The 22,619-nt window shown below is 32.9% G+C and overlaps 3 protein-coding genes and 1 pseudogene across 3 annotated transcripts; 1 reads left to right on the top strand and 3 right to left on the bottom strand.

Annotated features, from left to right (window-relative positions):
- Positions 1–300: 300 nt before the first annotated feature.
- LOC145571947 (anthocyanidin-3-O-glucoside rhamnosyltransferase pseudogene) lies at positions 301–2,195 on the bottom strand (annotated as a pseudogene).
- Positions 2,196–4,270: 2,075 nt separating this feature from the next.
- On the bottom strand, positions 4,271–6,673 carry LOC145571946 (dimethylnonatriene synthase-like). Its single transcript, XM_081630962.1, has 2 exons — positions 5,648–6,673; positions 4,271–5,045 (listed from the first exon to the last, which is right to left on the bottom strand). The coding sequence occupies exons 1-2, from the start codon at positions 6,626–6,628 to the stop codon at positions 4,416–4,418; spliced, it is 1,611 nt and encodes a 536-aa protein (XP_081487088.1). The 5' UTR covers positions 6,629–6,673; the 3' UTR covers positions 4,271–4,415.
- Positions 6,674–13,167: 6,494 nt separating this feature from the next.
- LOC145570309 (cyclin-C1-1-like) lies at positions 13,168–18,967 on the top strand. Its single transcript, XM_081629347.1, has 9 exons — positions 13,168–13,325; positions 13,449–13,555; positions 14,649–14,688; positions 16,163–16,207; positions 17,388–17,506; positions 17,596–17,713; positions 18,053–18,097; positions 18,314–18,461; positions 18,635–18,967. The coding sequence occupies exons 1-9, from the start codon at positions 13,294–13,296 to the stop codon at positions 18,737–18,739; spliced, it is 759 nt and encodes a 252-aa protein (XP_081485473.1). The 5' UTR covers positions 13,168–13,293; the 3' UTR covers positions 18,740–18,967.
- Positions 18,968–19,030: 63 nt separating this feature from the next.
- Positions 19,031–21,325, bottom strand: LOC145570310 (uncharacterized). The gene is made up of 3 exons (XM_081629348.1): positions 20,962–21,325; positions 20,026–20,147; positions 19,031–19,417 (listed from the first exon to the last, which is right to left on the bottom strand). The coding sequence occupies exons 1-3, from the start codon at positions 21,282–21,284 to the stop codon at positions 19,383–19,385; spliced, it is 480 nt and encodes a 159-aa protein (XP_081485474.1). The 5' UTR covers positions 21,285–21,325; the 3' UTR covers positions 19,031–19,382.
- Between the last annotated feature and the right edge of the window lie 1,294 nt (positions 21,326–22,619).

The raw sequence follows: 22,619 nt of genomic DNA, 5'->3' as shown, positions 1-22,619 counted from the left end.
ATAACTTTTTATATGCAAGTAATAGACATCAAATTACTTGTAAAGAACAACTCAAAAATACTTAGGGGGCCCGGGTCCTTGCCAGCCCTAACAAAGGTCTGCCCTTGATTATGGCCTTTTTCTTTCTGAAATATTGAAAAAAAAAAAAAAAAAAAGGAAGTGTAAGTAGTGTTTAGACTGCCTTTGTCAACCAATGAATATGACGAACTCCAATTTTTCCTAATGGAGTTTCCTTGATTTAGTGAACAAGAGATGTAAGCCTATTGGAAATCTTGCTGGAAACTTGGATCATAAAGCTTTAACTTGTGCTAGAAGGTCATGAAATTATTCGAGTATGGACAAACATTTAGGAGGTGATACTCTTAATGTTTATGAGCATAAGAGAGTACAATATTGCTAAGTAAAAAAAAAAAAATGAGAACATTTCATCATAATGAAACAACCACCAATATAATGTACATAACAAAAGTACAATATTGCTTATTTCAGAAAAAAAATTGCCAAGAATATATCATCTCATAATAAAAACATGAATCTAAATGCAAGATGTTGTGTTATTTCCCATCACTCTTTTACTTATTGACCTTCAGAAGCCATGATCAAGCTTTTTGAACCAATGCTTCTAACTCCTTGACTAAATTTGCAATATATTTAGTTTCAATGTCCTTGTCTAAGAAAAACTTTTTCCAATTGCTGTGATTCTTTCTGATGGATTTGCTTGGTTCTTTATCAGTATCCACCATGACTGTCTTAATTGCTTCCAAAATGTCCTCTTTTCCGAAAAACCCATCTTCATCTCTTCTATTTACCTCCACCCCAACTTTCAGATCACCACTAAACATCTTAGAATTTAGAAATTGATCACCCTTTTGAGGCACAAATGCTAGCTGACAATCATTCACAATACCCTCTATTACAGAGCTAAACCCTGAGTGATTAAGATAGCATCCTACGCTTTTGTGTGCTAAAATGTGCAGCTGTTGCACCCACCCTGTATGCACTACTCCCCTGTCTTTGATTCTTTCTCTAAATCCTTCTGGTAGTGATGCTTCTAGCTTATCCTGAGAGCCAACGCTACCGGTTCCGAAATTCAGAACCAGGAAAAAGGGCAGACCAGTGAGCTCCAACCCATGTGTAAGCTCCTGAATCTGCTCATTATCCAAATATGTTTCACTTCCGAAATTACAAAATATAACTGATTGCTCAGGGAATTTACCCAACCATGTCTCCCATTTTTCTTCTAGTTTACCAGAAGGTGGTGGAGGAACAGCTGATCCTGCTAAAAGCATTGGTTTTCCTATCTGGGTTTTCAAGTAATCTATGTACAGACCTTCTATTTCAGTGCAGGTTTTATAGATTATAGCATCACATGATTTTATGAAGCTCATTATTTTATTGAAACCGGAAGGTAAGCCATTGAAGCTCTTGAAAAGGTATAGGAAGTCTCGAGCTTGGAAGGTTTTCATTGACGTGATTGAGGTTTTAGGGAACCCTGGAGGAGGGACCTTCAAGTCATCAACAGTGGGTTGTTTGTTTGGGTCACTGATTCTTGCTGGGATAGTTAGATATGAATTCGCAACGGCCGAGAATACACAGTAATTAACAGCCTTGATGCCTAATTCATAAGCAATTGAGGGAATCCAGTAGTGTGCAAAATCAAAGAGGATAATGTGGGGTTGAAGTTGAGATAAAAGGGTTCTGACTTGTGGTTGCATTTGATCAAGTGCTACTTTGAGGAGTTCACCAGTTTCTGGTGTTATGTCAGAGCTGCTGTCAAAGTTAGATGACAATCCTTCAGTTGGGGGGATAGTGAGGGGGATGACTTGGTTGAGAGGATTGGTATTAAGGGAGGATTCGATACGAGCGACGTTTCCGGGTATCGAAAAGAAGGAGATTTGGATGCCATGGGAGGATAGCTTGTTAGAGAGCTGGATGAATGGGTTTATATGACCATACGCAAACCATGGAAACATTACAATGTGAAGTTTGCTTTCCATCTTTCTGAAACTGGTGTTTTGTGTGTACTTGAAAGAGAAATGGCAGATATAAGAAATATTTGAACTATTTTTGCTCTCTAGCACGTCCACGATATATGTTGGCAATTACTAAAATGGACTAGATATCATTAATCAGCTGTCAAACTCGAGTGTACATTCATGTTGTGAGCATTTGGTAGTAGTTAGGTGGAAATGTGGATTATGGAAATGATAGGTTCAAATTAGATCATCACTGTACTTTAGTATATTAATGCTACTTTAGTACTTTACCCCACCTCACTAAAACCAACGGTGAGTCCTGTGGCTGTATTTCATGCATCAATTCTGCCGCAAGCCCAGTGGCATCATTTTTGCCACGAAGCTTTTACAACATGAGTTCATGAATTATTTGTTAGTCAGTAAAATATGGAGTAATATATATATATATATCCGTTTTTTTTATGGTTGTAATAGTTTGATTTATACATTATTCATGTGTTTTATTTTGACTAGATTTAATGATTTATAGTTAAGTAAAAATATAGTCATGTGTTATTTTGTTAGATTCGTATCAATTTAAAGAATTTTAATATCAAATGTTTATTATTTTTACATATTGGTAATTAAAGATATAAACTATTGAAAACATGCATCGACAAGCGTGAAAAAAGAAGTGTTGTAACTAAAAAAAAAAAAAAAACAGAGGAAGTATATTTTTTATATTGCACCACTTGTCTTTTAAGAAAGTTTCACATATATTGTACTATAGTTTCACAGATATTGCACTATATTGATTTTAAAGAAAGAAATATCTATGTTCACACTGCAAATAACTAATATACTTTTTTTTTATTTTTTTAGTTTATGTTAGAGGTGATCAAAATTCGGGTTGGACTAGGCCTTAGTATGAAATCTTATGCCCAAGCCCGCAAAAAAAAATGTCGGGCTTTTTTCAAGCCATTTTTGAGTTTTTATCTAAAATTGTGTTTTTAGTTTTGTCCAAACCCGTCCATTTTTTGGATCGGATTGGCCAGACTGTAGTTGATCACCTCTAGTTTATGTATATAACTACTTGGACAATTTTTTATTTTTACCTTTCTCTCTCATCCTTTTTTCCGCTACTAAAAAATTTGTGCTTAATCCATATATTGCAATAATAAAAAACGGAGAAAGTATAATAATATATAAAAATATATTTTTGATGCTATCAAGTTGCATTTTTACAAAGTGTTGGCTCACTTGTTCTAAAAAAAAAAGTGTTGCCTCACTTACTAAGAAACTTATCTTAGATCATAGAGGCCTAAGGTTTGAATACTAGACCTTTGGGTTTTGAAAGTAGGGATTCCCTTATCGTACCCCTACATAATCTGAGTCGCAAAACTGTATCAAAAAAAGAGTGAAGGTTGATGTCTAGTCAAGGTTCTTGTTACCCTTAAAGCCAAAAAAAAAAATCACTTGTTCAATGCAGATGAGCTCATTTGATTTGTTATTCCTAGTTCAATTTGATCTAGTCTGATTTGTTTCTCAAATTTGATTTAATTTTAACATTAATTTTCAAGGAAAATAAGTTGTAAAGGAGATTTGAGGGGGTAATTGAGACAACATTAAATTTCTATTAATGGGCAATTTTTATATGAAATTAAACACTTTCTCTGTTCATTTTATTTGCATCTTAGCGTTTTGAGACGCATTGTAAAGAAGAGATTTGAGGGGGTAAATGAGCAAATCATTCAAACTAACTAAAACGCGAGATAGAATTTATATGTTACTTGTCTTAAAGTTATTTTTGAATAATTTGATCGTTTACGTGCCCTTAAATATTTACTTTGAAAGTGTGCTAAAATGCTACTTGTATATTGTAAGCAATATGGAATTGAGGACGTGTGTATTAATGTTATGTTCATTACATCAAATATAACCTAATTCGAAATTTTTAATAAGTTGTAAAATTAATTAATTAAGTTCAATTTACAACTTAAATAAGTTCAAATGTTGATAAGGTAAGTTCAATTCAATAAAGTTTAGGTGAATCAAATGTATTCTTAATTTGTCTAGAGCCGAAGTATATTTAAAGGAACGATGCACATGATTGACATGAAGCCCTTGTGTACACTATGTGTGGCTCTTTCAATTAAACTTGTACTATATCATAGGAAAACGCGTAATGAAGATAAGGATAGAAGTATTTATGTTATAACAGATAGGAAAATCAGAGTCCATAGTGAGGTTTCAACTTAAAACTAATTGGCAATAGAAGAAATAACTCACTTGGGTTATAAACTAAAAGCCCATTACTTTCTTTTCAATGTACAACAAACACTGCTCACACTTACACCTAAGTCCTAACAATTTATTTGAAAATATCTTATCGATGATGGTAGGTATAGGCATAGGAAGCTTTATCGCATATTATGTGTAAAATGCTGGTAAATGCACCTTTTACAGGGCATCATACAACTCCTTAGGCAAACGAGTTGCAAGGATGGCATTCAATGGGGTTGCCTTGGGCATAGCCAGGCCCAAGCCTTCTGACATATCGACTGGGGCGCCGTCCTCGGTCCATAAATCAAATCCTTGGACCAAACGAGCCAGCGACAAATGAACCACTAGCAACCCAAGATTCATCCCAGGGCAGGCCCTCCTTCCTGCTGAAAAAGGGATGTACTCATAACTCTGCCCCCTAAAATCAATATTACTATGCTCATCAAAGAACCTTTCGGGCCGAAACTCATCTGGCCCGGCCCATACCCTTGGGTCCCGGTGCACCTTCCAAATGTCGACAATAACACGTGTCCCTTTTGAGACGAGGTGGCCGCCTATGTGGCAATCTTCCAACACCTCTCGTGGGCCGGCCAACGGGCTTGGCGGGTACATACGAAGTGTTTCCTTGATAATGGCTTGCAAGTATGGTAGGCTTGGGATGTCTGATTCTTCTACCCATCTTTGTTTTCCAACTTGTTGGTCTAATTCTTCTTGGGCTGCTTTTAGGGCCTTGGGGTGATTCAATAGTAGTGAGATGGCCCAAATTAGTGTGATGGAGGTGCTTTCAGACCCCGTTAATAGTAGTATCTGCATTATTAAACAATTTAATAAAGTCAATACATGAATTTTGTTTTAAAAAAAAAAATAACAGATCAATATATTCTGAAACTTAGAAAAGAAAGTCATGCACTCAATGTATAATATCCTATTGGGTGCAAAAGATTTATTAATTTTCTTGTTAGTACGGTAAACCAAGATACGGATGATAGCTAACTTAATTGATAAAGACATAGGGGATTAGATTGAATCTTGTATGTACTATTGACATTTGTGGCTCTTTTTACACTTTAAAATATAGCATTGTTATCTAAATAGCAAAAATCTAAGCATAAGTAGTTTCTGCCTTGTGATTGGCCCTGGTAAGTTGATTAAACTTAGCAGTCAAGCCTTCTTATTATGGTTCAATTGACTGGGTATTATTGTTAAGCTAATTGAATATACTAGTAGTCAATAGAATTCATATTGGTCGTGTGTGTGTTTAGAGAGCCAAGGGCCAGTGATGAGAATCGATTCCAGGATCACCTGAAATCGGGAGAGAAGCTTTAACCACTTGAGCAGTTGAGCTATCCCTCACTCTAGTAGGCAAAAATATATCATAGGTTTGATGTTATATATGGATTAGAAAATACCAATGCTGTTGCTTTAATGACAGTCTCCCTAGTGTAGCCGGACATCATAGTGCCCTCAGCGAGGTTCGATAGCATTACATCCATGAAATCAACATCTTCATAGCTACCTTGGTAATCTTTCCTTCTTTGGATATGCTCATCAAGCCAATGTCCAATAATCATGTCTATTTCCTTGTGAGTATCTTTCATAGAGCCAATGTACCCCATTACATCCATCCATTCAATAGACGGTATGAAATCCGAGGGCACGGCCACCCCAGCAACGTACGTAGCTTTGCCTATTAGCTTCTTGAATCGCGAAGCAAAGGTGCTACTTTGTTCGTATGATTGAGGAGAAAACGTCTTACCAACTATCATACGAATAGCAATGTTAAAACTTGTGCACTCGATCCACTTACATAGCGAGATCCTGCCAGACTGATACTTATTGTCTGAAACCTCTTCGCATTCCTTAAACAGATGTTTGATGCAGGAGTTTATCTCGGAAACTCGAGCATGCTTCATCTTCTCAAGCCTCTTTAAAGAGAAAAGCTCAACAGATGCTATCTTTCTCAAATCACGCCAGTATTTTCCGTAAGGAGAGATAGCAAATGACGCGTAGTTGTAAGCTAAGTACTTACTCAAAGCCATAGTAGGCCGTGTTGCGGTGACAGCATCATTGTTGAGTAGACAATCTTTTACTATCTCCCAGGAAGTCAGGACTACTGCCCGCTGTTGGCCGAGGCGGAGGGAAAAGATCGGCCCACATTCGTCAGCCATGGCTCCAAGGGTCCGGGCTATGGTTCTTTTGCCACCTAGAAGATGTAAGTGGCCTATGAAGGGCAATGCCCCTGGTGGTTGAGGAATTTGCTTGTTGATCTTGTGCTTGTTTATAGTTTTTCTCGATTTTCGAGTATTATGGTATTTAGCTAATGTAGGAATCAGAGTTATAGCTAAAATAACTAGCAGAATAAACTGCAAATTAGGAGTGTAATCCTCCATTTTTTCTAACTTTCTTTTCGTGCTTCTCTTGAGGTTGATGTAGGGTTGTTTGTTGAGGTATGAAAGATAAGAAAAATGCATTCTATGGCGTTGATTTATAGGAGGTATGAAAAATCATCATATCGTTTGAGGAACGTAGGTATTCTGTGTTGTCAAAATTTGATTACGTACATTTATTGATGGGCCATTAGTACAATGTCGTAATGTGTTTTTTTACATTTAACATGTTTTTGGGTAAGGAAAATATGTTAGGACATTAATTGATTTTGGTACTATTGTGGTATGTATTTGTTTTCATCCACTTTGAAGTCTAAATCACCAAATTTAGAAAAAAGAAATTCCAAATTTAGGAAGAAAGAAGCAAAGTTCAATTACTTACACTTCAAGAGCATGTTCTGATTTACTGAAGTGAACTGATTAGAGTTGAATTAAATTTAACTAAATTGAAATTAAGCCAAAGAGAACCGGCCTCAAATATCTCAAAATTAAAATTACTAGGTTTATGGCCCGAGAAATGATTAGTGCATGGAAAGGAAAGGGAAAGGGAGATGAAATAGATGAGATTGAGAAAACAAAATGAAGGACTATAAATTATTTTCATTATTGATTTTTGTAATTTTTTTAAAAACACATGGTAAATATTGAGAAATTAGTAAAAATGGCACATAAACTACCACCTAATTTAAATTTGATGATTTTTGTAGTTTTTTAACAAACACATGATAAATATTGAGAAATTAGTAAAAATGATACATAAAGTACCACCTGATTTAAATTTGATGATTTCGTAATTAATTATCGGACGCTTAAGGTTTGGTCATTAAATTAGTACAAGCTTATTTTTTATGCGTGGAGCACCGGAGTAGTATCTATTATCTAACTAGGTGGCTACGCGTCATAGCTAGCCTTGTTTTAGAGCTTTTTTTTTAGGAACAATTAACATTAAAAGCAAAATAACAACTTGTACATATTAATGAGAGTAAATATGTAAATGTACATTTTGAAAGGTATAATTAACAACACAATATTCATAAGAGTAATGTTATATTTTTTATTAGGTTAGAACCCGTGCGATGTACGGTTTATATAATAACTTTTTGTAATTTGTACATTTTAAAAAAAATAGCTATTATACATGAATATAAATAAGTATTACGTACAAAAAATATTTATTTTTAAATTTTAGATTTTCATCAAAATTATAAGAGGTCATTTATTAGTGTGCTATTTAAAATTGTTTCAATTTCCTACAATAAATTGATAGATTTTAGTTGTAATGTAGAAGCTTTTAATATTTAAATTTCAAAAATATTAAATATGATAGATCTACCAAAAAAAAAAATGACATCATCATTGAATTTAGGCGGGAATTTTTTTTATAAAGAGCGCGACACGTGGGCAGTGGTGATGTCAGCATACTCTGTTTTAGTAATAGTTAATAGAATACATAAGGTAGGGATATTAAGATCAATCAAACAAAAGTTGTTATAATATTTTTCGAAGTATTAACATATCAACCCAACCTATTTTACAGTGAAACTTGCTACTTCTGCAATGGGTGTGTGAGGTACGGGTATATTCTTATGAGATGGATAGTATAAGATATTACAATGGTGAAAATTTCAAGTTATATGATAATTATTGGTTGATTGGTTATTTCTCAATTTCAATGTAAATCTATGTGTTTTTATAATTTTTGCTTTCTTGTATTTATTTCTCATAATATTGTTGGATTGTTCAGAAACTTTCTTACAAAAGTTGGCCTTAAAAAATCTCGAATTGATTGTTCTTAAAAAGTGTTTAGAAATTAGAGTGTGGCAGTAAACATGATCAATGACTAAGCTAGTTAGAATATAATTGTTTCAAAAAATATTGTGGCTTAGATTGATTGGAGTTTCTAAGCCAGAAATTCGATTCATTCTACGAGATATTATGATAAGTTTGAATTGACCTCTAAATAAATACGGAGTAGTAACAATCAAGAATAGGTATTGCGTCCTCATGTTTTGATGAAAAACTGTATATTGTTGAATTTCTAACTGTTGGGTTCGATTATTCAATGGTTCAGCGGGTCACAATAATTGATGTTAGCTATACAAGTTCTATGTTTGTTTGTCTAATATGGTAGATAATTTGACCAAAGTAACAACACACTGTATTATAGTCTAATCACGACATGGTTAACATGCGGGTAATAGACTAATAGTCCCTTTGCTCTTGTCACCAAAGAGACTTTTAAATGTTTGCCATCCTCTTCCTTGAATAACGGGCTAGAAATAAAGGTATTTTTACATATACCATAATAAATCAATTGATAATGGATAGAGTAATTCAGTTTACTTTATTTTTTTTAAAATGGTAAGAAGGCTCATCTTAAGAGGGGTGATTTTAGGTCATAGAATAAGCTTGGTGAGATTTGACCTTAATCTCACGCCTGAAAATCATAGAATTAGCTAATACTATTGCAGCCTCTTATCTTGAGTAGTTAGCATACTTACGAGTTAGCATTCCTCTCTTGTATTTTTTCAATCGGGACAATAGTGTAAAGTAGGGTTGTTGTACCTTTATTCGCTTTATAAACAAATTGAAACCACCCTAGCTAGTATCACCTCAAGTATAAAGGTCTTTTTTTTCCTTGATGCAAAGCAAAAGAAAAAGGGGAATTGGAAGCTTGGAACCACTCTATCACACTCGTTAATGACCCTATTTTAATTTTATTTTATTTTTTTTTTTTTTTTTTATATTTGAGGGAACATTTGTCAATGACCATTTATAAAAATAAAAATCAATTACTTGAATTAATTAAGTCCTAAAATATATAAATTTGTGATACAATCAATCAATTAATTTATACAATCATCTTTTATAAAACTGAGAATCAAAATCATACCATTCACGCTTTTTTTTTTTTTTGATGCAAAAGAAATCAAAAGCCCCAAAGAAACATAGCAGCAAAAATAAACTAGGGGGGATTAGACAAGGCATAGCAACACCTGGCTATAACATTTTCATACAAAATAGGACCTAAGTTAGGGGGAATTGAATCAGCTCTATTTGACTCCCAGTAGACATGCTTACCTCTCTATCTTCACAAGTGTTGAGCATTAACATGTTCCTGCCTACCTTGCCCAACTGTCTACCTTCATCCTTTCAAATTCGCGATTAAATGATTAATATATTTATTTTCATATAATATTTTATCTTTAACATTAGGGATGACAATTCAATCTGAGTTCGATTCGAATCCGTCCAAATCTGAATAAAAAAAAAAAAAATTGATTCGAAACCGTTTAAAGATAGTCCAAATCCGAATCTGATAAAATAGATCCGAATTCGAATAATAGACGGAGCGGACTTGGACCATGCGCAAAGTCTGACCGAGTATGACCCGAATCCGAGTATATATGAGGATATGCTTTCTAACTTTAGATAATTGCTTGCATGTTTCTAGCAAAAAAATTTCATGTAACTTAATTCGTAATATAGATATGTTATATTTTGACTTTATACCCTATGTTTTTCTATTTTTTACGCACCAATATGATATAAGAAATAAAGTTTATAAGGGATAATCAAGCAATTATAGGTGTATCATACTTTATATATATATATATATATATATATATATATATATATATATATATATATATATCGGATCTTCGAAGCGGACCGGATTCAAATCCAAAAATTACAAGTCGGATTTGGCGGCAGATTCGGATCCGAGTCCAGAGTTCGTTTACTAAACGGATCGGATTCGAATGTAGCCACATCCGACCCGAATCCGATCCGTTGCCATTTTTATTTAACATTTTCCCATTATAATTAGTGAGAAAATCGTACTCCCTCCATTTTTTTTAAGTACCCATAATGACATGACATGCATGCCGATATGATGCAAAACTTTAACTAATAATATATTTAGTTGTCATTAACTATGAATTATAACAATTGAATATTAATTATCTAATCATTGTAAGTATTCCAACAAATACCCACAAGACTATATTTTTTCTTATGTACAATTTACATACATTGGCAAAGTATGTTTAATGAATAGTGCCAAAATCCCCAATTGGACACTTTAAAAAAAGGAAAATTTGTAAAATACCACCTACTAATCTACTATTGTACCCATTTTTTACAATACCACCAACAATTTTTTTTTTTTTAATTTTATTTTACCACCATCTTTTTTTTTCAAATCCTTAAAAATTACCACCATGACGTCACTATAGGTCCATATAACTACCTTCTTCTTATTTTCTCTCCTTCTCCCTCTCTAATTTCACGATTCTCTCCCATGTTCTCTCCGCCATTACTCCCCTCTCTCCTCTTTTCTTTTTCTTTTGCAAATTTCATAGGCAAATTTCATAGGTTTTAATTATGTAATTTGTTCTTCAAGGCAATCGAAAATGCAAAACCGACTGTGTAATCATGTTATCAAGAAGGTATGTTCAATTAGGGTTATCAAGAAGGTATATTCAATAAGAATAAGGTAGTTAGTGGGGACCACAATGACGTCATAAGGTAGTTATAACGGTTTTCAAAAATAGTTGGTGGTAAATTTTTAAGGATTTGAAAAAAAGATGGTGGTAAAATAAAATAAAACAAATTGTTGGTGGTATTGTAAAAAATGGGTACAATAGTAAGTGGTATTTTACAAATTTTCCTTATAAAAATGAAGGGAGTGTTAAATATTAAAAATAAATAAATTTTTAAACTGTCGCATGCATCGCGTGCATATAACGCTAGTAGTAGTCGCTATTATATATACGTAGTAGATAGACGGATATGGATATACAGAGTTGGACTTGGGTTTGGAGGTGTAAAAACTGGGTCTGAATCCTCTATCCCACTCTTATGACCCATTCCATATCCCATTCTTTTTTATTGGTCCACATCACTTTAAATATCAATATTAATATTAAAAAAAATTTAATAGCAAATTAAATTAAATAAATTTTACATAATTTATATTCTAGTCCTTATCTTTTTTTTTTCCTTTTTACAATTACGGTTAATTCAATCTCGTCATTTTTTTTTCTTTATACTACCACCATTACTCTAGAAGAGGAATAAAATTGAGAGGCAGTAGTCATGGGAGTAGGGGGCGTGGAAGAGGTAATGGCTCAAATAATGGTTCTACTCGTTGCAAGAGTTCCTTAGAAAAAGGTCATACTCGCAAAAGGCATTGCAAAAACGATCAGGTATTTGGATTATACATATAGTCTTATAATTACTACCCTGCAATATTTTTTCTTATAGAAAATTACTAATATTCAAGCTAATGTATAACAGGTCAGCAGAACAACTTTTTCAGAAATAAATTATACTCCTACTTTTGAGAGGCAAATGGATTATACCATCCCATTGTCAAATAATTACCCAATAACACATTTGAGTTATACTACTCCTTTCTTCTACGAAGATATTGACAGTGTTGACCTTGGCTCAGAAAGTTTAACTCAACTCCTAAATGTAAGTTTACATATCCTTGTAGTACTATACCTATTGAGGACTTAATAGAAGAACTCATACAAGCATTTCTTAATAGGGACAAATGTCAACAGTTGGAGCCCCACAAACATATAATAATCGAGAAGATCGACACCTTTTTAGAGGTATATGGCATACTTTTTTTTTTTTTTGAACCAAAGTATATGACATACTTGTAAAATTTGATGATACTTTTCTTAATTTTATATTTTAAATAGTTGGTTAGCTTGATACTTTGTAACTTTGATCTCTTGTTGGCATGTTGCAGGATAATGAATCACATGTTCCATGACTAGAGGGATAGATCTTATGGAAATTATGGCCTAGTTTTTTCGTCTATGCTCACATCTTTTCATCAAATAAGCTAATCTAGTTCCCAGCTTGCTTATATTTTTGTGTGTATGTTTTCTACATTTTCAATTTCCTAAAGGTTTTGAATTTACAATGAAGTTGTATCTTTACTCAATTATGAATTTTTATAATAATGATTGATATGCTCGGATTGTTTCATCATGTCTATCAAGGGTTCTTCTAGAGTAATGGAGGTAGTATAAAGAACAAAAAAAATGATGAGATTGAATTAAACGTAATTGTAAATAGGAGAAAAAAAAATAGATAAGGACTAGAATATAAATTATGTAAAATTTATTTAATTTAATTTGCTATTAATTTTTTATTAATTTTTTTTTAATATTAAAATTAATATTTAAAGTGACGTAGACCAATAAAAAAGAATGGGACATGAAATGGGACATAAGAGTGAGATAGAGGATTCGGACCCGTAAAAACTAAAATCAACATAAATTTGAATTCGGACTTAAATTTGAATTTAGGGATTGATTTTTGAATAAGTTTCAAGTCTAATAAGCTTTTACTAAGAATATCAAGATTATCAACTCTCATGTTTTTCAGGTCAAGTAGATTTTGGATTTTTTGGATTGGATCAAGTTGTTTTTAGATTTTAAATCACCATTAATCGGCTCGAGTCGGGATCGATCTTGGTTCAATTGGTCGACTCGAATCGAAGCAAGTCAAGACTCAAGAGGTTTGTATTGTTTGGTCCCGTGCGCTCAAACTGCTCGGACACGCTGTGCCTTAATAAATTGGCAATCACCCAACTCTCTCCCTTTTTCTCTCTTCCATTCAATTCTGCTTCTGAACCGGCGACTATGGCTGCCAATTTCTGGACTTCAACTCACTAGTAAGTTACAATTACAATTATTCCCCCTATTTTGTCAATCAATTTATATTTATATTTTCGAGTACTCTTAATTTCTTTTCCTAATTCACTAATTTAATTTTCAATTGAACAATATTATTGCAGCCAACAATTGATGCACCCAGAAGATGTAGATGTTGTCCAGCAACTTGACAGAGATCGTGGGATTACCCTTGATGATTTCAAGCTCGTTAAGATGCATATCTCCAATTGTATACTCTTTCTCTCAAGTTTTTTCCTTTTTTTTTTTTTTAATTATTATTATTATTATTTTACAATTGTGATTAAATTTTTAATTTGGGTGGAATTTCTTATCTGGGTATATGTTTGATTTACATAAACAAGGTGGGTCTTGAATTTGATGGAGTATTGAAGCTTAAGTTTTCTTGATCACTAATGTTGAATGACTGAAAATGTGTATGTATGTTGAATATAACTAGAAGGGTTTAGAAGGAAGTTACTTTTCTTTTAATTCATTATTAATAAAATGTAGTGTGTTTCGGAGCAAGTGAGTTGTATATTTGATAGCATGATGTCTTATGAATGTTCTCTATGCTGTAAGGCAAGGAATTAATGATGGATAAGTGGGAATTTATCTTGCTTTAGTTGTCTTGAATGGCGAAGGACAATAATGAAAGAATGTTTTTCTAGTTGAGGATAAATCGTACTTCGTATATGGAAAGATAGAAATGTAAATACAAAGCATATAGGAACTCGAATCTTCATCCTTAGCAGCTAGTTAATAGCATTTTAAATCACATTTGGAACTAATGGAAAATGTTGAAAGTGATCAATGTGGTTTTTTTTGAAATGAAATCTTTTATCTTTTAAGTTAGAATTTGGGTTGAATGGGAGATCCGAACCCCTACTGAATAGATCAATTGTGATGGAACTTAGCATAGATATAAGCCACCACAATGGTATACAATAAGTGAAACTATGCCTTATCTCGGTGACACCTTCACTTCTCACTTTCTCAGTTTGTTACTTTGTTTGGAAAACACATTGCTATAAGGAACGTGTTAAAGCTGCTTAAGCAATTGCTTGTTGTAGGCTTGCCTTGTTCATGCTGTAAATATATCATTGTGTCTACAAGCAACTTTTGTGGATTTCCACATCTTTCTTGTGGAAATATGAGGTAGATGCTAAAAGTTTAGAGTGGCTGTATTCAATGGTCTGCTTTAGTGCCTTATTCACCCCTTTACATAGGCAGTCATTGGTTTGGCCTTTGGGTCTTGACTGCTTAGAAATTTGTCTTCAACATGACCACTCTTTATTGATCAATGGCCCTTTCTTGGAATGTAGATATTACAAAGATGGCTCAGCTTGTGAAAGTAAGGCAAAGGTTGGAAGTCTATCTCTACTGTTGTCCACATTCCTTTTAAAATTGAGCTTTAACTGATAGTTGCTTTTTTACTCATTTTTTATGCATCCTCTGTAGTTTACAGTTCTGGCATGTGTAAGAGATGCTTCATAAAATTATTTCAGAGCTCTATCTTTTTCTTAAAGCACTCTTAATTGTTGTTTAATGTTTCAGCAAGCCATTACATCAATTCTTTCTCTTTGTATAAATAACTGGTTATTAGTCTAGGCAATGCGCCAAAGATTATAAATTTGTGAATTTGATCAAAATTTAATTTAGAAGGGTTAATCATGTTCAACAATACTAAAAAAAAAGTTGCATCAATATCAAATCTTTACAATTTTGATATTAATACTACTAAATACTCCCTCCGTCCCTATTTGATAGTCACTTTTGGGCAATTTTCACGGGAATTAATAAACATGAATAAGAAGTAGCAAAAGTACATTGAAAAAGTAAATTTACATTGGTTATGCAAAAAAGTAGAGAGGAAAAGTAATTAAGTACATGGGAAAGCAAAATTTACATGGAAAAGTTAAATTTGCACAAATATTTTTGCAAATTGGAGAGAATTTTGGTAAAAAATTAATATTAATGATACTTGAAAAAAGCAAATGTGACTAACATTTTGGGACACCAAAAATGGAATAAGTGACTATCAAATAGGGACAGAGGGAGTACTATTCTATAACTACAGTTTTATGATTAAATAATGAAAAGGACTCAAATTTTTGGTAAAACATCATGAGTAAATATTATGTACATATGATAATATAAAGAAAATTAATTAGTCAACCACATTTGAAACTCAACGTAACAAAGAATGCTGAAATTACAATAAATCGAGAACATGAAAACGTTAAGGAACAACAAAGGTACTACGTATATGCTATTAATTTGCACAATGAGTATACTAACAAATATTTTACAGAAAAACTTGGAAGAATTTTTTTAAAATCTTATATTGGTCACCTAATAAATATTACTAGTAACTTGTATGTGAGAGGTTAGAAAATTAAAAATTATTATTTACATGTGGATGTAAGGTGCGTCTAAGAGTATTTTTGGCTCATTTGATGATCCAAATGAGCAATAATTATCAAAAGGTGCAAAAATTACCCTGGGTGTATTGAAAAATCTCTGATTGAAATTGTATTATCTGCATTATATAAATGAGAATGTAAACTATAGGCACATATGTATTTAGTTTTCAGCATATTATATAATTATTCTGATGTAATTGTTATATTTAGTTTGTGGCCTGAATGCCCCAGATGTTTTTTTCAATTATTCTGGCTAAGGTAATTGTTTATTCATAGCTGTCGTTGCATATTTATCTTACTCACTCAACCCCAAAAGTACCGATATGTTATGAAAGATGAAAGAATTCTGTCATCGTTAGGCTGTCTTGAGTCTCTTGACATTATTAATCTCTGATAATTCCTCACTCTTGCAGGGTTGTTGCTACTGCCATCACATATATGAGACGTGTTTATACCAGGTATCTTCATGAATACTTTTATAATGGAGTTAATGTTTTTTTCTGGCGAGTAGTGGACTTCGATGGTTTATGCTAGTAAATTGCTTTTGGGTTTGGAAATATCTTTAGATGTAGTGACAACTTCTATGCTAGAAAAACTTGTGTAGAAAATATGATTTTTTTTTTCTTACTCGTAGTACTAGGCTGGACTTTTGGGCCTTCGGCTTTCAGCATGAGGGGCACATTTTCTTCCTCCCATCCTGTGAGGATCTTATGTATTGGTTCATTGCTTGGACAAATTGACATAATGACATCACATAACATTTGCAGCTACATCACAGTACATAGGTTTAAGTTTGGGAAGCAAAGTATTCTGATGCAAAACATAACTAAGGTTGAAGTGTGCATCAACTTTCATTTGTTTGGTGTATTGTGTGAGCTACATATGTATATCAGATTTGGTCTGAACTCAAAATTGCTTGTATTCAAGGCACACTTTGACATCACTGTTTGGTACAGATCTGTTTGCTCTCATATTCATGGGAGTAAATTTGATTATTGCCTGAAACTTGGTTTGCAGTGTAGTTTTCTAATCATGGTTTTGGAACTTGACATAATGTAGACTTTGACATTATCCCTTCCCTTTTTTCTTTGGATTTTTTCTAAGAAACTACCTTTTAAATTTGACATTTTTGTGAAAAACTGCCTAGTAAAACAAAATGTGGTAATTAACTATCTTATAAAACACAAAATGTTGTAAAATGCTACCTTATGCCGGATTCTCCTCGTTGACCTAGTTTTCTGGCGTTGACCATGTCACGTGCCTTTCACGTAATATTTAAAGACCCCAATCATCACCTTTTTTTTCCCAAAGCTAGGGCTAACGGAGGAAATCTGGCATAAGGTACCATATTACAAACATTGTGTGTTTTATAAGGTAGTTAGTTACAACATTTTTTTTTAATCATGTAGTTTTTCACAAAATGTCAAATTTACAAGGTTAGTTTCTTACAATAAAAAACCTTTTACCTAACTGGTTTGGAAAGAAATATTGAAAGCTATGAAGTCCTAAAAAATTTGAAACTTGAAAGTTGATTTGAAAGCTGGTGGACTGAATTTCCTAAAATGTTAGAGAATGCATGAGATTATCTCAGATTGGAAGTTGATTTCTATTCTTTTCGTTTTGTAATTTGTTTTGCAGAAAGAGTTTGACAGAATTTGATCCACGTCTAGTTGCATTAACTTCCTTGTACTTGGCTGCAAAAGCTGAAGAGAGTACTGTACAGGCTAGACTCCTGGTATTTTACATCAAAAAAATATGTAATACCTGCTGCCTCACCATTTGTTTTTAGTGAAGCTCCTTGATGCTCCATTCTTTGGCTGACAAACTGTGTCATGAATTTTGGCAGATCCTGAAGATATACGATACCGATTTGACATCAAAGATATCCTGGAAATGGAAATGAAGATCTTAGAAGCCCTGAACTACTATTTAGTTGTATTTCATCCTTATCGTTCACTTACTCAGTAAGTATCTTGTACTGTTGTTATTGCTCCTCATCTTCTGATGTTTTATTATTATCATTATTTTAACATGACTTTATTCATTGCCTCTATGATATAGGAGAGAGAATTCATCTGTATAATTAAGATCTCTAATACTAGCCCTTGATCTCAAATTCTCAATTAATTGAATGTCTTAGAAATATTTGAATTTAATTACAAATATACCCCATCAATCTGAAAATTTCTTCGCTGCACCTTTTATTCATGCATGTGCTGTTCATGGAAACATTCAGTCGTATGATCTTCTATAAATTTTTCTGCATTGAATATCTCAGTTTATTTCTTTTCATCCTTGTACAGATTTCTCCAAGATGCTGGTATGATGGACCTAATGCAGTTCACTTGGTAAGATTATAACTTGGAAGTTACTGTCACAGAGGAATAACTATCAGTCTATCTCACACACACACAATTAACCCCCATTACCAAAATAAGTATATTTATGAATCTGCATAGCGTTATTGAATTATCAAAATTGTTGGTTTTTAGAACAGGCATTGTTAAGAAATAAAAGCCTTCACGAGGATTGTGCGACTCATATACCATGTTTCAATTATGCAGGGGAATCGTCAACGACACATATAAGATGGATCTTATTCTAATCCATCCTCCACATTTGATCGCATTGGCATGCATATACATAGCTAGTGTGTCAAAAGATAAAGATAGTGTTGCTTGGTTTGAAGAGCTTCGAGTTGACATGAATGTGGTTAGTATTCACAACATCTTTTCCCTTCTCAATATTCACATGTGGAAGCAATAGCAAACTCATTTTTATGTAAACAATTCTTTTCACATCACCAAAAAACAAAGAAAAATCATGTACATGCTTTTTGCCCATATAGAGAGCATGATCATTAACTTCAATACATATAATTTTAGGTGAAGAACATCTCAATGGAGATACTAGACTTCTATGACAGCATGAAGAATAACATTGAAGAAAGGGTCAACGTTATATTCGGCAAGCTGCCTTCAAGATCATAACGATTCAGCCAGACCAGTGATTCTCAGAGTAGTTTTGTTTATGCTCGTGATAAGTTTTAGCTGTAGTTTTGTGTAGATTGATAGAAATTCACCTGTTATCTCTAAAGTGAGCGTGTAGAGGCGTAGATCCCTTGCGTTTTTCTGGATAATGTTCAGTTGCAACCATGAGGCATGTTGCCAATCAATTGACCATCACACAATAATTTGATTAATTTCTCTGTTCTCTCATCTGATTTTGTTAATATATTGTCAATTGTAGTACCATGAACCATTGAATGTTGTGAGATATGCTGATTTGCATCGAAATTAATCTATCAAGACTTTCGAATTTCATATTTATTGTAATATGCAAACATACTAACTTACAAATTTCATGCACCAAAACTATATGTAATTGAACATTCATTCTAGCATATGATCCACAATTACAGACAACTAAAAGGATTTACAAGAACTGTTCCCGCGGCAAAAACGGGACCAACTGTCAATCAGCAAAGCTAAACATATTGTCTTGCAACTTGTAGCAGAGCAGAGTTTCGAATGGGCAGAATATCACCAATTTGCACCCTCTTAAGATCAAAAAGTCTATTGCCATGACAACACGTATAACTGTTGTTGCCTTCCAACTCTTCAAGTTGTTCCTCTAGGTCCTCTCCTGTTTCTTGGCTAGCTTTTTAGCTGAAGATTCAATTTAAACAATCAGAAATTATGTGGAAGTAAAGCAAGTTAGTAAAGACATAGATTAAGGGCTTGTTTGGTAAATGGCTTTTCATTGGCTTTTGGCATTTTCATTTGGTCAAACATCTAAAATTTGTGTTTGGTAAATGGCTTTTTCAGCCAGCTTTATAAAAAAGCTACTTAAGTTACTAATAACATCCAACAGCTAATTTTACCAAACATTTTTTAAACTAATAAAAAGTCAAACAGCCAACAAAAAAGCCAATACAAACAGCCAGTGAAACCAGCCAATTAAACTCGTCGACAGCCAGCAGCCAATTGCCAAACAAGGCCTAAAGTTGTATCTATAAAGCTATTTAATCGTTTTAAATCAAGCTTCTAAAGCTACTAACAAGTTTTGGATTTCCAAATGCAAGCTTAAGGTTTTAATTTTGTTTTCAACTTCACACCACTAAATAAATATGATCATCAGGTCCCTAACTTTTGTTGCCAGAAACTAAAGCCAAATGCGTTTATTACTATCTTGAGTTGAGACTTGAGACCGATGTCAATTTATGTAGATTCTTTTCCCCAATACTCTAGACAAATTTTACAAAGAAAACATTTACCTTCTCTCCTTTTGGCTTCAGATTTCGCAAAGAACTCCCTCCATTCATCTGTCATAACAAAAATCGGATCCTCATCATCTTCAATCTCTTCAACTTCATCAAGACCATCATCTTGGAAGTACCTTCATGATTATTATAAAATGCAAAATGATCAATTTAAGTAATACCAAGAAAAGACCTCAAAAATAATAAATCCATAATGGTAGAAGCCCTTCTCCTTAATATATTAGAACCAAAATATTGAAATTTTCCTAATACAGTGCACTCTCAGTTACAGTCCTTTAAGAAACTAGCTAGTGAGCTTAAATTCAACTGAGAAACGGATACGAGTAATGTTTACAAACAAAACTCGAACCTTCATATCATATTAACAAGCAAAGATGGATTTCAGACTCAAAACATTTATCAACTTCCTTTGCAGTGTTACAATAGCCACATAACTTGATCATACTCTTGATAGTTGATACAAGTCATGGAGTTAGAATTTATTTTTTTTTGGGTATTTTGACAAGAGTGTGTCATACATTCAAAGTAAAGTCGAAATCCCAATTGTTAGAAAAACACCTCTTTAGAGTTGCAATAAACTTTTGGGGAATAATGACCAAAGTTTTGAACCTTTTCCTTCATTAACAATTTAAAGATAGAAGTTCATAATTTTAATATTGCTGCTCGATTAAGCCCATCAATACAACAAACAAACTAAAAAATTTCTTGGTCTTTAAAACAAATTTAACACCAATAATTCCAAATCAATGCTAGAACCCTAAAATAGGAAATTAAGGGAATCAAAGAACTAAACAAGCATAAAGAATCAAATAAAAATGAAACACAATTTACACAAACATGATTAAAAACAGTGATGCTATTGATAATTAATTAAATAAAAGATAGAAGTATAAGTAAAAACTAGAGAAAAAGGAAGGTGAAAAATCTTACAGGGTATGTTGGGAAGAGTGAGATGGTTCAAACCCAGAAAACCCAAGATTGGGATTGGTTTGGGAAGGAAGAGGGAGTGCAGATTGAGAAATTTGGGGAGGTGGGTGGATTAAATTAGGGCAAATTTTTGAATTGGGGTTTTGTGGAATAAAGTTGCACTGAGGCAGAACATGGTGGTGGTGATGATGATGGTGGTGGGGACGAGGAGAGGAGAGAGAACAAGGCTGGATTATTGTGAAGTGGTGGTGGTGGTTGTGGTTGAATTGAGGCTGCTGCTGGTGGTGGTGGTGGTGGTGGTGGAGAGAGCAATGATGCTGTTCCATGTTAGCGTTTGTTTAATGTTTGATGGTGGGTTCATTAACTTTTACAATTTTACGCTCTACTTCCTCCTTTTTTAAATACTTGCTCTTTTATTTTTTTTTCTTAGATACCTATGCTATGCTAATGCTAATTTTTGATAACAAACAATATCTTTAATTATCTATAAATTCTAACAATTGAAAATTAATAATCTATTCATTGAGACAATTTTAACAAGTGCCCACGAGATTATATTTATTCCTATGTATAAATCACAAACATTAATTAAAGTAAGACAAATAAACAGTGCAAAAAGTAGAAATGAAGCAAGTATTTAAAAACGAATGGACTTTGACTAATGTTTGTGATCTATACATAAGAAAAAATATAGACTTGTGGGTACTTGTTGGAATCGTCTTAATAAATAGATTATTAATTATTAGAATTTATACTTATTGATAATCAAAGATATTATTGATCAAAAATTAACATTGACATGCGTGTCCAAGAGAAATTGAGCAAATATTTAAAAACGGAGAGAGTGGTGTTTAGAGAGCTATAAGGGCATGTGATGAAAATCAATAGCAAAAACTCTTAGAATCGAAAAAAAGCTTTATGCACTTGAGTTATCCCTGACTCTATCTCTTGAAATTAGTTATTAGTCATTTAAAATCTACTTAGACAAATCAATTACTCCGCAATACATTATATATAGTCCAAACTTAGAAGGAGTATAACTAATAACTAGTCTCTAACATATAAGTGATGTACAAAGTATTACACATTGATATTGAGCTTAATTATTTCGTTCTTTTTAGATTGCATATTTAGCTATGCGTAACTAGGTCCATGATTTACATATTGTCATCAAATAGACTACTTGAATCAATTGGAGAGCCTATTGTGTACACCTGGGTGTACCGTACACTTAGGTCATTTGCTCATTCAATCAACAAATGGTAAAAATATAATTTGTTCATTTGTTGATTAAATGAACAAATATCCCGGATGTACAGTACACCCGAATGTATATAACAAATTCTAAACCAATTGAGATCGACATTGTTATTATAATAACTCCCTTGACCATAGACTTTTTCCACTCATCTCAAATATCATTGCTCCACTTTCCTCACTTCTTTATCCTTTGCTTTAATTGAAAGGGTGGTTTTGTTTAAATCTAGAGTCAATATCCTTCTCAATTTCAAAGTATTAAAATGAAAATGCACTAAGGTATGCTCTAAACTTCGAATCACCAAATTTCACTTTATTTAAACTTATTATTAGAGCTATTCCCTATATATATATATATATATATATATATATATATATATATATATATATATATATATATATAT

This window comes from Chenopodium album, chromosome 12 (genome assembly GCF_948465745.1).
Source record: "Chenopodium album chromosome 12, dcCheAlbu1.1, whole genome shotgun sequence".
NCBI classification, from domain to species: domain Eukaryota; kingdom Viridiplantae; phylum Streptophyta; class Magnoliopsida; order Caryophyllales; family Amaranthaceae; genus Chenopodium; species Chenopodium album.
Note: the sequence above shows the minus strand (reverse complement) of the source record. Positions and strands in the feature narration are given on the sequence as shown.